Below are 15,513 nucleotides of genomic sequence, written 5' to 3' on the forward strand. Positions count from 1 at the left end.
TCGGCGGGGGCCGTCAAACACGGGGTGGAACACCACATCCCCACCGCGGGGCCACCGGTATACGCCCGGGCACGCCGCCTCGAGCCGACGAAGCTCGCCATAGCTAAAGCGGAGTTCGCTACGCAGGAGCGGCTCGGCATCGTGCGGCGCTCCGAGAGCGCATGGGCGTCCCCGCTCCACATCATGCCCAAGCCTGGTGGGGGATGGTGACCGTGCGGGGACTACCGGTGCCTCAACGACGCCACCACCCACGACCGCTACCCCGTCCCCCACATCCAGGACTTCTCCGCCCGGTTGGCGGGGATGTCCTTCTTTTCAAAGGTGGACCTCGTACGCGGCTACCATCAGGTCCCTGTCAGGCCGGAGGACATCCAGAAGACGGCTGTCATCACGCCATTCGGGCTTTTCGAATTTCTTCGGATGCCCTTCGGTTTGAAAAATGCGGCTCAGGCGTTCCAGCGCCGAATGGACAGCGTCTTGCGCGGCTTGGATTTTTTGTACGTCTACCTGGACGACATCGTCGTCGCCAGCGCGTCCCGTGAAGAGCACCTTCATCACCTCTGCACGCTCTTCGAACGCCTGGGCCAGCATGGCCTCATCGTGAACCCTGCCAAGTGCCGGTTCGGCGTCACCGGCATCGACTTTTTGGGGCACCGCGTCACCAGGCACGGGGCCGTCCCCCTACCGGCCAAGGTGGAGGCGGTGAAGGGGTTTCCGCGCCCCCGCACGATCAAGGGGCTCCAGGAGTTCCTGGGCATGGTAAACTTTTACCATCGGTTCCTGCCCCGCATCGCCCAGCTCCTGCGCCCCTTACACGAGGCCCTTCGAGGGAAGCCGGGCAAAGGTGACGTTACATGGACCGAGCAGATGGACGTGGCGTTCTCGGGCGCGAAGCTCGCCTTGGCCAATGCCACCATGCTCGCGCACCCGGCGCCCGATGCACCGATCGCCCTCACCTCCGACGCCTCGGACTACGGTGTGGGCACGGTGTATGAGCAATGGGTGCGTGGTGCCTGGCAACCGCTGGCGTTCTTCAGCCGGCAGCTTCACCCGCCCGAACGCCGTTACAGTACCTTCGACCGCGAGTTGCTTGGGCTTCACCTGGCGGTCAGGCACTTCCGCCATCTGCTCGAGGGCCATGCGTTCATGGCCTTCGTCGACCACAAGCCGCTGGTTTTCGCGATGGGCAAGGTCGCTGAGCCGTGGTCGGCCCGGCAACAGCGTCACCTCGCGGCCGTGTCCGAGTACACGATGGACATCCGGCACGTCGCGGGAAAGGACAACCCGGTGGCTGATTGCCTTTCCCGGGCCGTCACCCACGCAGTCCACCTTGGCATCGACTATGCCCGGATGGCGGCGGAACAGGCCGCCGACCCCGGAGTCCAGGCCCTGCGGACCACCGTCACGGGCCTCCGTGTCACTGAGGTGCCATTCGACGGCGCGGGCACGGCCCTCATTTGCGACGTCTCCCTCGGGCGGCCTCACGCCATCGTGCCCGCAGGCTGGCAGCGCCAGGTTTTTGACGCCATCCACGGCCTGTCCCACCCGGGCACAAAGGCCTCCCAGAGGTTGGTCGCCGACAAGCTTGTCTGGCATGGCTTCCGGAAGGCCGTCCGTGGCTGGACCAGGACGTGCCTCGCGTGCCAGCACGCGAAGGTGCACCGGCATACCCAGGCCCCATTGGCCCCGTTTATGGTGCCGGCACGTAGGTTCGACCACGTGCACGTGGACCTGGTGGGACCTCTTCCCCCCTCGCGGGGTTTCACCCATGTCCTTACCATGGTGGACCGCACCACCCAGTGGCCGGAGGCCGTGCCTTTGGCGGCGAGGATGGTGGCAGACGTCGCGCAGGCGTTCATTGCCACCTGGGTCGCCCGGTTTGGCGCCCCCTCGGACATCTCGTCCGACCGCGGCCCCCAGTTCACCTCGGAGCTCTGGACCGCGGTCGCGCAGGGGCTCGGGGTCCAGCTGCACCGAACCACGGCCTACCACCCCCAGGCCAACGGCCTGTGCGAGCGGTTCCACCGCTCGTTGAAGGCCGCGCTCCGGGCCACCCTCTGCGACGGCGGCTGGGTCGACAGGCTCCCCTGGGTCCTGCTGGGCCTCCGGACGGCGCCCAAGGAGGCCCTGCGCGCATCCGCGGAGGGGTTGGTCTTTGGACAACCACTGCGGGTGCCAGGCGAGTTCCTCCCCGACCCCACGGCACCTTGGTCCACGGCGCAGGAGTGCTCCGCGCTGCCCGGAGGTTCGCCCCGGTGCCGACGGCGCACCACGGGCACCCACCCACACACATCGCCCCGGAGCTTCGCACCGCGGAGTATGTCTTCGTCTGGCACGACGCCCACCGGACACCACTGCGGCCCCCGTACGACGGGCCTTTCCGCGTGCTGGAGACCGGGGTGAAATACTTCACCTTGGACATCGGCGGTACTCCCGACCGCGTCTCGGTGGATCGACTCAAGCCGGCCCACCTCGACGTGGACCACCCATCGCCGGTGGCTCTGCCCCCGCGTCGGGGCCGCCCCCCGGCAGGCGGACCCCCGGCACTGCCCAGCACCGCCGGAATGCCGCCCCCCGGTCCGGCACCCATCCCGGGTACAGCCGGGGGCATCCCAGCTGGCATCCCTGCACCCTGGACGCCGCCGGTCGCCAGAGGGCGCTTCGGCCGGGTCATCAGTTTGCCCCGCAAACTGGCCCTCCAGGTGCGCCGGAATTCTGGGGGGGGGGGGTGCGTGTGGCGGACACGAAAGCCCACTGGCGTGGTGACATCATTCCGTGCACCCAGTGGGTGGCGGCCATGCCCGAGGGGTAGGCGTGGCCTCAGGATATACACTGGGCACGCAGCCCGGAGCACGCCGGTGCTACAGTGACCTCTTGTGAATAAAGACTCTTTTGTTTAACCGCGTTGTCCGCTTCCTCCTTGGTAGCAAGTAAGCGCGCGTAGCACCGCGCTTTATCCTACCCTTTATCACCTCGCTCTTCCATGAACCTCCATCTTGTGCAGATAACAAATAAATGAATTTGTCATGAATCCTGATCTTCATTACTCAATTTGACAATCATCTTCATCCATGTTTATTTACACCCAGTAGTTCAACTGTTACCCACAATCCCTCTGTTTTGTGATTCGCTCTTCCTATTAAATGCAAGTGTTTCATGTTGATAATCCAACATGGCGAGCAACACAGCCGGTCTATATCGGTGATCCTCAAACCTTTTTGATTACATCATCCTTCGTTTAATCTGTTTAACGTACATACACATACTGTCTATCGGTGATCCTCAAACCTTTTTGATTAGATCTTCCTTCCTTTGATCTGTTTGTTGGGACCAAATGTTCATAGCGCTCTCTCTGGTCCACGCAGCACCGATGCACACAAATGTCACCTTGTCTGTGAGATCTGAGAGATCATTTTCAGAGATCATTTATTGCATTCTGTCGTCAAATTATCCATTTTATTTTATATCGAGGACTTGAGGCAATCACACAACCAAGATAAGAAAACTCTTTCACATTCAAACATCACTCCCCATGCAAGTCGGGTTGAAATATCTATTGTACCAATGTGATTACAGCAGGTGTGCCTTTGGGAGCATCATTTTACTCAAACCCTCATTCATTCATGGACTAGGTGGTGCACTTGTGAAATCACATTGTGTTCTGTTACCTGTGTTTGTGATTTTGGAGGGCATTTTCTGATTGGCTTCTTATCCAGTTTGTAGTTTTTCATTTAAAACCCTGAATGGGTATTATTTCATTTCATTTAATACCCATTTAATACCATACAATCGAAGATTGGAGGTCACGTCTCTTCAAAGCTGTCCATGCGCGCCTGCTTTCGAAGTTAAGTAATTTTTCACAATTGTGTTTTTGTCGAAACTGTATCTTTCGTTCGGTGTGTGTAACTATTGGTGTGTCTTTAATAGGATTCTCGGTGTTGGTTTTCATACCTGTGTACAGAATCGTCAGTTAGTTCGTGTCGCGTATTCTGAGGCCCAGTGTAGTAGGCTACCGTCTCCGACTTTGGCTTGAGGCTTTGTTTTTGTCTCAGCGGTTCTTCGATTGCGCTGCAATTACTTTCGGTCTCTGTTTTTCACAGTCTTTTCACCCCATACTTCCTTGTTTTAAAATCTCAACTCAAAAAAAAAAAAAAAAAAAAAAAAAATTCCCTTCTCTGTTCTTATCCGTTTGTTCGTTCTTATTTGTTCGTTCGTTCTTCGACCACGTTGTTCGTGATCACGTGATCACGTTGTTAAAAAATGGTTCAACTGTCCCCTGAAGAACTGTATTCTGTCATATACTATAACACCTTTTTCTTCTTCTTCTATAAAAGGATGCTTTCGACTTGCTCACCAAATCTATTCATTCCAAAAATAAATTCCATCTCTTACAGTGCCTCTTTCATACATTCCCTAAACTCTCCAGCACTCCACCCATCCTTCAGCGCCCTCAAACTTGTTTTTGACTCGAAGGTCTCAAGAAACTCATTTTGCAATAAATGTTCGTTTCCCATTAATCGTACACTTTTCAAAATCCAATCTCACCCCTCCCCTCCAAATCTTCCCCATCACTCCTTCCCTCCAAAACTTCCCCATCACCCCTTCCCTCCAAAACTTCCCCATCACCCCTCCCCTTCAAAACTTCCCCATCACCCCTCCCCTCCAAATCTACCCCCTTGCCCCTCCCTTCCAAATCTTCCCCATCACCCATCTCTTTCAAATTTTCCCCCTTGCTCCTCCCCTCCAAATCTTCCCCATCACCCATCCCTTTCAAATCTTCCCCCTTGCCCCTCCCCTCCAAATCTTCCCCATCACCCCTTCCCTCCAAATCTTCCCCATCACCCCTCCCCTCCAAAACTTCCCCATCACCCCTCCCCTCTAAATCTACCCCCTTTCCCCTCCCCTCCAAATCATCCCCACCACCCATCTCTTTCAAATCTTGCCCCTCCCCTCCAAATCTTCCCCATCACCCATCACTTACAAATCTCCCCCCTTGCCCCTTCCCTCGTAAACCCACCCCACACCCCTCCCCTCCGAGACTCTCCCTCACTCCTCTGCTCCTAGACTCCCCTCTCACCCCTCCTCCTCAAAGCGTCCTCCCCGCTTCTTCCCCCTTCCAACTTTCACCTTCATCTCCCTCAACCTTCTGCCTCATTCTTCCCCCTCCTCAAATAACACCTCACTGTGCCTCACCCAATCACCATCAAACCTTTTGTCCGCCCCATTCTTCCCTTTCTCCAAGCTATTCTGAAATCTCTGACACACCTTCATCAGCTCTCCCTACCTCTTCCTCCTCTTCCACATCTTACCCTACCGCTCCCCCCCCCCCCCCCTGTTCTGTATCCGATGCTCCCCCTTCCTCTTCTTTAACAGTATGGACCTCAAACATCTGGGGTCTTCCCTCAAACTTGACTGATCTCTCCATACAGGTTGCTTCTGACAAACCAGCCGTGGTCTGCTTCACAGAAACTTTCCTCCTTCATGATGTCTCTGATTCCTTGGTATCTCTCCCAGGTTACTCCCTCCTCCGGTATGATAGACCTGAGCCTCGTCCTGGAGGTGGGGTTGCTATCTTTATAAAAAAAACTCTCTTCCTCACTCGCCCTGCACTGCCCTCTCTCCACCTCACCCCCAGGAATACCTTTGGCTACGGTTTCCCCTTCACTCCCACCTTTTGTTCATATGTGTGTTGTACCATCCACCAAACAGTGATGACTCCATCTACATTCGCTGTCTGATAATATAGACCAACTTCTATCTACCCATCCCAACTCTCTCTTCCTCATACTGTATGTGGTGATTTGAATTGTCACCATGCCAGTTGGCTGGGTGTGGGTACCTCTCTCACCAGCCATGGCTCTTCAGCAAAGGACTTCTGCGACTCACTGGGACTGACACAATCTGTGAATTTCCCGACCCGGATCTCAGTCAATGGAGCATCCTCTCTTCTGGACTTGGTTATGACTAACTTCCCTGAAAATGTCTGCTGCTCTTCTTCTGCTCCAATCGGCTCATCTGATCATGTGCTTGTTAAAGTGGACATCTCTCTGACCATTCTCAGAGAGCCTCCTCAGCGTCGACGAGTCTGGAATTTCACTCAGGCCAACTGGCATGGTCTTCAAGCAGCCTTCAATCATCTGGACTGGTTTCCCATCTCTACTGCCTCTGACATCAACTCATCCTGGGAATTCTTCCAAAGTAAATTGCTCTCTCTCATGCACAGATTTATCCCATCTCGTCTTCAGTTGTCATACCCTTCCTCCCGTCCATGGTACACGCAATCTTGTGGTGAGGCTATTGCCCAGAAACAACTTGCTTTCGTCTCCTGGAAAGCAAATCCAACGGAATGAAATCTCATTTCCTTTCACGAAGCCCGAAACAAGTGTGTGTCCACCCTCAGGAGAGCCAGGAAGCAATATCTCTCCGTTCTCAGGACCGAACTCTCTTATCTGTCTCCCTCTTCCAAATCCTGGTGGCGTCTGGTCAAATCTGTTTCTGGTGTTTGTTCCCCCTCCATCCCCTCCCTCACCTCAAATGGCCACATGGCTGACTCCGCACATGAAAAAGCTGAATACCTCAACTCTGTGTTTGCCTCTAAATCTTGTGTCCCAAACCCATCCTTCTCTGTACCCACCATACCCAGTCATACCCAGCTGCTCCTGGACTCTCTGTCCTTTCCTCCTGACAAGGTGGAAAAGTTTCTGTCAACCCTCGACTCTCATTCTGCAACTGGACCTGACGGCATCAGCCCACGGGTCCTAAAATCCTGTTCTTCCACTCTTTCACTCCCTCTCTCTGTTCTCTTCACCCTCTCTTTTGCTCAAGATCATCTGCCATCTGCTTGGAAATCTGCCAACATCACCGCTTTGCAAAAAAAGGTGCAAAAACAGATCCCAGCAACTACAGACCAATCAGCCTTCTCCCAATTATCAGCAAAGTCATGGAATCCATCATTGCTTCAGATATGAAATCTTTCCTCTTCTCCAATGGCTTGACCTCTGATCATCAATTTGGTTTCAGACCTAGTCACTCTACTCTGGACATGCTTCTTCTGCTTTCTCAACAATGGATGGAGGTCCTCAATGCCAAACAGGAAATTAGAGCTGTCTCCCTTGACATATCACGTGCCTTCGATATGGTCTGGCACCCCGCTCTGCTCACCAAACACTCCTCTTTTGGTATCCATGGAAATCTCCACACATGGCTGGCGGACTTCCTCTCTAGTCGTAGTCGACGTGTGGCCCTCAATGGGTTTCTCTCATCTCCTCTTCCTGTTCAGGCTGGAGTTCCCCAAGGCAGTGTTCTGGGCTCTGTGCTTTTTCTGGTCTTCATCAATGATCTCTCTGACTCTCTTGAAAATCCTCTCTATCTCTTTGCTGATGACTCTACTCTCTGTCGCTCCATTCTTCATCCCTCAGATCGGCAGTCTGCAGCCTCCTCACTCTCTGCAGACCTGGACAAAATCACAGACTGGGCAAACAAGTGGAACATGTCTTTCAATCCTGACAAATCTCACACTCTTACGATGTCTCTCCGAAAAAAGACCGACTGGACAACCCTCCCATCCACTCTCTGAATAATCCTCTCCAAGAAGTTATGTCACTCAAGCTTTTGGGTCTCACTATCTGCCATGATCTTTCCTGGGAAAACCACATTTCAAATCTGGCCTCCAAAGCCAGTCGCCGACTGGGCATCCTCCGTCGTGCGAAGTCCTTCCTTGGCACACCTGAGCTCCTCACCACATACAAGGCTTTCATCCGCAGCTCAATGGAATACTGCTCTCCCCTCTGGGCTAGTGCTCCTGCCTCACACCTAGCTCGTCTTCACGCTGTTGAAACCAAAGCATTCAGAATCATTGGAATCTCCCACGATGAAGGTAACTCCAAGGGCCTCTCACTCACTCACCGCAGGCAGGTTGGTGGTCTTTCCGTCTTCTACCGACTCCTCTCTGGCCTTGCCCCCCCAGCTCTCTCTGGGCTCTGTCCCGCAAATATTCCTACAGGTCGCACAAGATCTGCCTGCAACCCTCTTATGGTTAAACTGCCAAAATCAAGACTCTCTGCTCACCTTCACTCCTTCATGCCTCTTTTCTCCCGCCTCTGGAACAAACTCCCTCACTCTCTTCAATCCCACTCCACCCTCCAGGTCTTTAAAACAGCTGTTCACCACCATCTCTTGTCTTCCCCCATCCAAAACCTTGATCTTTTCTACCCCTGCTAATTTCACCCCAATTCCACTTTTTTGAAATACCAACTTCTGTCCTGGAAGTCCTCTGTGTCCTTGTGTTTTATACTTCTCCCACCCCCCCCCCTCCCCACGCCTCCTCCCCCCAAGCCCTCGCCCTCCCACACATCTCCCTGCTCTCAAATGTTGTGTTTGTGTGCTTCCCCTTCTCTCCCCATCTTGTCTTCCACTCCCTCTTTTTATATATTTTGTTTGTCTGGTTGATGTGTTTGTGAAGTAAATGTTAGCTCTTTCACGAGCCTCGATTTCAGTATACAAAAATATATATATATTCCAAACCTAATTGCTCTATATGTTAACTAGCAACGGTACCCGCACTATGGGCGGGGCTTCAATTGGGAGGCCCAAATGAAAAGGCAAAATATCAGAAATTGAAGGCTTTTTTATTTTAAACGATTCATATAAACATCCGTTGAATCATATCACATGCAATTCATCAAAATCTAAACAGTACATGGCGCCCATTTTGAAAAACGATTGAATTCTGCAAAACGGAAGCGGCCGCTACACGTCTTTCTCAGTCACACGTTTGAGTGTGAAGAGTGCGCGCCGAATCTGTAACACGGAAGCGGCCGCTACACCTGTTTCTCAGTCACTTTGCACACGCTGCCGTGTTACTTCGGAGCCGCACGTTTATATAGGAAGAGTTCGTCAGGAGTCGATCTACTCTCTCCTGGTGTGTACAATAAACAGTATTTGTAGAATTTCAACAAAAGCTACATCACTGTTCATATCGGTAAATATTATTCCATCGTGTTTGGAAAAACTGGAAAACTTGTAAAAATTGAAAAAACAATATAGTGTCGCGACCCATGGGTCCCCCAAGCAAGACCAGCATCAGAATCTCCTTGCTCCAGCCGGTGACGTCACCGGCGGGGAACCACGGCGCCAGAGTGGCTGGTCACGTGACCACCAAAGCGTGCCACGTGTGCGGGTGTGGGTCGTAGACCTCGAGGGAAGGAAGGAGGACAAGGATCAGAGCAGCAATGTTTAATGAAATCGATTACAAACACACAATGTGGAGCAAGGCTCAAAAAAGCACTGCCTGACACGCAGCAGGACACTTTCAAGACTCTCACTCCAGAATCAGCAAACAGGCATTTCCTATATAGCAAGAATATCAGATAAGAGTCTGCGCTAAAGACAAAGGAAATTTGGGCCTTAAAGACCCCCTGCCATCATCCCTTCCTGCAGAAGGCCAAACTTAGACTACAGAAGATGTGGGCATACGATAGGGTGACCTTTTCTGGCTCTTTATCTAAACACATCAGACCCGAGCAAGGCCGAAGGAAATGTTCTCATAATAGCTTCAATGGCTTTCTTGACACTAAGCATATAATAGTAGATTAATGATTGAATACACATGCTGAATACACAACAATCAAAGGATATGTAATGACTATATTCCTCCCAAGGTTGGTTATGTCCTTGATTTAGGAGACACACTGGAAACTACAAAGATATATAATTAATTATTCCCTTTGTGAGGAAGGCGTTTGGCAACATGTTTTTCCCTGTACGTGGGTTGTGGGCTTCTTATCTCCGTCTGGCACCTGCATCCAAGGACTTGTTTACTGGGCTAAGGAACCACATGTTTTTCCAGTAGCCAGCACCTCGAGCCTGGAAACCACATTTTATCCACCAGCCTCTGCAGCTGAGTTCAAATCAGGTTACAGAAGCACATTATATAATTTCAGATGTTATGATCCATTGAGTCATGGGGTTTAAACCCTAATGGCTGACAAGGGGATAATCAGCTACACCTGTTGATCACGTGACCACCGAAGCACGCCTCACCTGAGAGGCGTGGCTTTCGGTTTCGGTTTCGGTTTCTGGTTGTGCTTTATAAGGCAGCCCGATAAACGGGCTTTTCAGTGTTCCCGAGTTGGGTTTGAGAATAAATATCTTCTCGGACGAGTTTGTGTCTGGCCCGTCATTTTGTCCGTCTCATGCTGGAGTCCATGCTCCTTCACTGGTGACCCCGAATTTGCAACACGCGATGGACACCGCAGTGTCCCTCAAGCTGCCCACCTTCTGGGAAGCACATGCCGCCATCTGGTTCGCGCAGGCGGACTCCCAGTTCGCCCTGCGTGGCATCACGGAGGACGCCACCCGCTACCATTACGTGGTCGCCGCGCTCGGCTCCGCGACCGCCGCCCGCTGCCTGAGCTTCCTCCAGAACCCGCCCGCTGACGGTAAGTACGACGCCATCAAGGCACTTCTGCTGGGCGCGTTCGCCTTCTCCCCGGCTGAGCGCGCACGACGCCTGCTCGACCTACCTGAGCTCGGCGATATGCGCCAGTCCGAGCGCATGGACTACATGCTCGCGTTGCTCGGCGAGCACCCCTCGGATTTCCTGTTTCAGGAGCTCTTTCTTCGCCAGCTCCCGGCCCCGGTATGGGTCGCCCTGGCAGGTACGACCATCGTAAACCCACGCGACCTCGCCAAGGAGGCCGACAAGATCGCTTCGGCAAGCCAGCTCCCCGAAGCGGCGAGCCAGCTCGTCGGCGTGGCGGCCGGGAGCCTTCCCGCCCACCCGCCCGGCGCCCGCGACGCAGTTTCCTTCCCGGAGACAGCCGGGCCGGCACGACTGGCAGCGGTGACGCCGCGTCGCCCAGTCCCGACGCGTCGACCGGAGCCCCCGCCGGACCCGGCCTGGTGCTATTTCCACGCCAGGTTCAGGCGGCAGGCACGATCATGCCGATCCCCGTGCATGTTCGGCAAGTCGGGAAATGGGCGAGCCGGCGTTCCCTACCAGCAATGAACGCCGGCCGTTCCGGAAACCTGCTGTTCATCGCGGACCGAGCGCCAGGGCGGCGCTTCCTCTGCGACACCGGCGCCCAGCTGAGCATCATTCCCGCTTCGGCGGAGGACAGGCGGGATGCTGTCTGTGGCCCCCCATTGGTCACGGCCAACGGCTCCGCCATCCGCACCTTCGGCCCACGCACCGTCGCCCTCCGCTTTGGCAGCCAGCTCTTTCACTGGGAGTTTGTGATGGCGGACGTCCCCATGGCTTTGCTCGGGGCCGATTTCCTGTGCGCCCACGGGCTGCTGGTAGACGTGAAACGCCGGCGTCCCGTCAACGCCGAGACTTTCAACTCCCTGGCATGCGCCTTGAGCCGGGCCGCACCCACCGAGTTTTCCTGCGCCCTCCCATTGGCGGACGACTTCGCATGTCTCCTCGCGGAGTTCCCGGCCCTCACGCGGCCGACGTTTTTGGCCATCGTGGTGCGGCACGGCATCGAGCATCACATACCCACTACGGGCCCGCCGGTGTACGCCCGGGCTCGCTGTCTCGACCCCGCCAAACTCGCCATCGCCAAGGCCGAGTTCACGGCGCTGGAGCACCTCGGCATCGTGCGGCGCTCCGGCAGCGCCTGGGCCTCGCCGTTGCACATCGTCCCGAAGCCGGGGGGCGGATGGCGGCCATGCAGCGACTACCACCGCCTCAACGACGCCACTACCCCCGATAGGTACCCCGTCCCGCACATCCAGGATTTTTCCGCCCGGTTGGCGGGGCGGACCATTTTTTCTAAAGTGGACCTGATTCGGGGGTACCACCAGGTGCCCGTCCGCCCGGCCGACATCCCGAAGACGGCCGTGATCACACCTTTCGGCCTCTTCGAGTTCCTCCGGATGCCCTTCGGCCTCAAAAACGCGGCGCAGGCGTTCCAGCGCCTGATGGACGGCGTGCTGCGCGACCTGCCATTCCACTTCACCTACCTGGACGACATCCTCGTCGCCAGCACGTCCAGAGCCGACCACCTCCTCCACCTCCGGACGCTGTTCGGCCGCCTCAGCGAGCACGGCTTGATTGTCAACCCGGCTAAATGTCACTTTGGTGCGGCGACGATCGACTTTTTGGGCCACCGCATCACCCGGAACGGTGCTGTGCCGCTGCCGGCCAAAGTCGAGGCCATCACCGCTTTCCCGCGCCCCCGCTCTGTCAAGGTGCTGCAAGTGTTCCTCGGGATGGTGAACTTCTATCACTGCTTCGTGCCCCGAGCGGCGCAACTCATGCGGCCCTTGTACGCCGCCCTCTGCGGCCAGCCGGCGAAGCACGACGTCGTCTGGTCCACGGACATGGACGCGGCTTTTGCCGGCGCGAAACGGGCCCTCGCCAACGCCACGCTGCTGGCCCACCCAGTACTCCATGCCCCCATCGCCCTCACCACGGATGCCTCCGACTACACCGTGGGCGCGGTCCATGAGCAATGGGTGAACGGGGCTTGGCAGCTGCTCGCGTTCTTCAGCCGGCAACTCCTGCTCAACGAGCTGAAGTGCAGCACGTTCGACCGCGAGCTCCTCGGGCTGTACCTGGCCATCCGCCATTTTCGCCACCTCCTGGAGGGCCGCCCATTCACGGCCTTTGTCGACCACAAGCCATTGATTTTCGCAATGGCCAAGGTCACGGAGCCGTGGTCGGCCCGCCAGCAGCGCCACCTCTCCGCCGTGTCGGAATACACCACGGACATCCGGCACGTCGCCAGGACAGACAACACCATGGCCGACTGCCTTTCTCGGGACGGCGCCAACGCCGTCCACCTCGGTGTGGATTTCGCCCTGATGGCGACGGACCAGGCCACCGATGGCACGGTGGAGGCGCTCAGGGTGGTAGACACGGGCCTCCGCTTGGCTGACGTCCCCTTCGCGGGCACGGTCCTGCTCTGCGACGTCTCCCAAGGCCGACCGCACCCCACCATGCCGGTCTCCTGGCGGCGTCGCATTTTCGTTTCCCTCCACGACCTCTCGCACCCAGGCCGGAAGGCGTCCGAGAAGCTGGTGTCGGCACGCTTCGTCTGGCACGGGTTGCGTCGGGACGTCCGCGACTGGGCCAATGCCTGCACAGCCTGCCAGCGGGCCAAGGTCCACCGTCACACCCTGGCTCCGTTGGCTCCTTTCACCGTGCCTGAGCGGCGTTTCGACCACGTCCACGTGGACCTGGTGGGTCCCCTGCCCCCATCGTGGGGGTTCACCCACCTGCTCACCATGGTGGACAGGACCACCAGGTGGCCGGAGGCTGTGCCCCTCACCTCCACCACCACCGCCGACGTGGCGCAGGCGTTCATCGCCACCTGGGTCGCACGCTTCGGCGCACCGGCAGACATCTCGTCTGACCGCGGCCCACAGTTCACGTCTGAACTTTGGGGCGCGGTCGCCCGCTCGTGGGAGTCACTCTGCACTGCACCATGGCCTACCACCCCCAAGCCAATGGGTTGTGCGAGCGGTTTCACCGCTCCATGAAGGCCGCACTCATGGCCGGCCTCCAGGACGACGGGTGGGCCGACCGGCTCCCGTGGGTCCTTTTGGGCCTCCGCGCGGCCCCCAAGGAGGACCTCCAGGCATCCACCGCCAAGCTGGTGTACGGCCAGACTCTCCGCGTCCCGGGCGAGTTCGTGCCCGATGCCACCAGCCCCTGGTCCGCCGCACGCCAGCACACGGACTTCCAGGAGGCCGCCCAACGTTTCACCCCGGTGCCAACGTCCCGCCACAGCGACCCCCACTCCTACGTCCCCCCAGCACTACGCACGGCGGAGTATGTCTTTGTGCGCCACAACGCGCACCAGGGGCCGCTCTGGCCACCATACGACGGACCCTTCCGGGTCCTACGCCGGGACAACAAGTCCTTCATCGTCAGCATCGGCGGCCGGGCGGACCGGATCTCGCTGGACCGCCTCAAACCGGCCCACATGGACGTCGGCCAGCTGCCACGGCTGGCTCTACCACCGTGGCGCGGCCGCCCCCCATCCACTACACCCCCCGTCCGACCACCCACCACCACACCGGACCCCCCCCCCCCCGCGACTGGCCAGGGGTCGTTTCGGTCAGGTCATCTGGACCCCCCTCAGGTTGACCTCCCTGGACCAAGTCCATTCTGGGGGGGCGTGTGTAGCGACCCATTGGTCCCCCAAGCAAGACCAGCATCACAATCTCCTTGCTCCAGCCGGTGACGTCACCGGCGGGGAACCACGGCGCCAGAGTGGCTGGTTACGTGACCACCAAAGCGTGCCGTGCATGCAGGTATAATCAGCTACACCTGTTGATCACGTGACCACCGAAGCACGCCTCGCCTGAGAGGCGTGGCTTTCGGTTTCGGTTTCTGGTTGTGCTTTATAAGGCAGCCCGATAAACGGGCTTTTCAGTGTTCCCGAGTTGGTTTTAAGAATAAATATCTTCTCGGACGAGTTTGTGTCTGGCCCGTCATTTTGTCCGTCTCATGCTGGAGCCCGTGCTCCTTCAATAGCCTATTTTACTCCCAGGGGTCCCAGGAATACCCACCCAAAATATCGTTGCGATCTGTTGAGCCGTTTTTGCGGTACCTTCGAACGGACAGACGGACATTTGGTGAATTATAGTAAGTTATACTTGCTTTTTCATTACTTTCGTGTTTCTAATTTTCAATCTCCATTTGCAGGTTTCAATTCCACTTTGCTTCACACTCTTCTCTGATCCCAAGGAGATGGCTGCTGCTTCTTCCTCTTCTGCTATTGGAGATGGTTTGGATGAACTCGCATGCCCAGTGTGCTTTGACCTCTACAAGGAGCCCGTTACTTTGCCATGCGGCCACTCGTTTTGTCATGTGTGTATAGAGAAATACTGGGAGAGCAGGGAAGCGAACACAGCCCGTGTTTGTCCAAATTGCCGCGGGGTTCTCCCAAAAAAAACAAAGCTCAAGAAAAATGTGATCATTACCAACTTGGTAGAGAAGATAAAGTCGAAAAAGGTAGATTTTGGTTTGGGTGTTGATGTCCGAAATACAGAACTTGGAGATGTGAAATCAGGGTGCAATGAGAGTCACTGTGAGCTTTGTTATCGAGAGGTAGCCAAAAGGTGTGTACCTTGTGAGATCCTCTGCTGTGAGCAACACCTGAAGCCTCATCAACAGAAAGGGCACAAACTGGTGGATCCAGGAGTGAAGATTGAAGAACTAAAATGCATTGAGCATGGAAAGACAATCCAACTCTACTGTAAGGATGATGAGAGCTTTATGTGCGTTACGTGCACGGGTGACGAACATCCGGACCACAAAATTGTTGATGTGGAGATTGTTCATACTGAATTAAAGGTGAGTAAGTCATGAGAAAATGGTTATTGTTTGTATTGTGTCCATCTACATTTTTATATAAAGAGGAGGCTTGCAGATTGATTGCAGATGATCTGGTGTTGATTGGGGAGAGTATGGATGGACTGAAGGAGAAGATGAACAAGTGGAAGGAATGTATGGAGGCAAAAGGTCTGAAGGTGAATATCGGAAAAAACGAAGGTGAT

General features: G+C 55.8%; 1 protein-coding gene across 9 annotated transcripts in view; it reads left to right on the top strand.

The window, feature by feature from the left end:
- Positions 1-15,513, top strand: part of LOC137415872 (E3 ubiquitin/ISG15 ligase TRIM25) — a 732,877-nt gene that overhangs the window by 653,902 nt on the left and 63,462 nt on the right. For 7 of the 9 annotated variants that reach the window (XM_078770220.1, XM_078770217.1, XM_078770219.1 and 4 more), the window contains one exon: positions 14,660-15,310. In XM_078770220.1, the coding sequence (XP_078626346.1) occupies positions 14,705-15,310 (606 nt within the window). In that variant the 5' untranslated portion in view covers positions 14,660-14,704. Of the gene's footprint in view, positions 1-14,068; positions 14,600-14,659; positions 15,311-15,513 lie in introns of those variants that run through there. The other 2 variants (XM_078770222.1, XM_078770218.1) reach the window with 2 other exon arrangements.

The sequence above is a fragment of the Myxine glutinosa genome, chromosome 1, assembly GCF_964187855.1.
Source record: "Myxine glutinosa chromosome 1, kmMyxGlut1.1, whole genome shotgun sequence".
Taxonomy (NCBI): Eukaryota; Metazoa; Chordata; class Myxini; order Myxiniformes; family Myxinidae; genus Myxine; species Myxine glutinosa.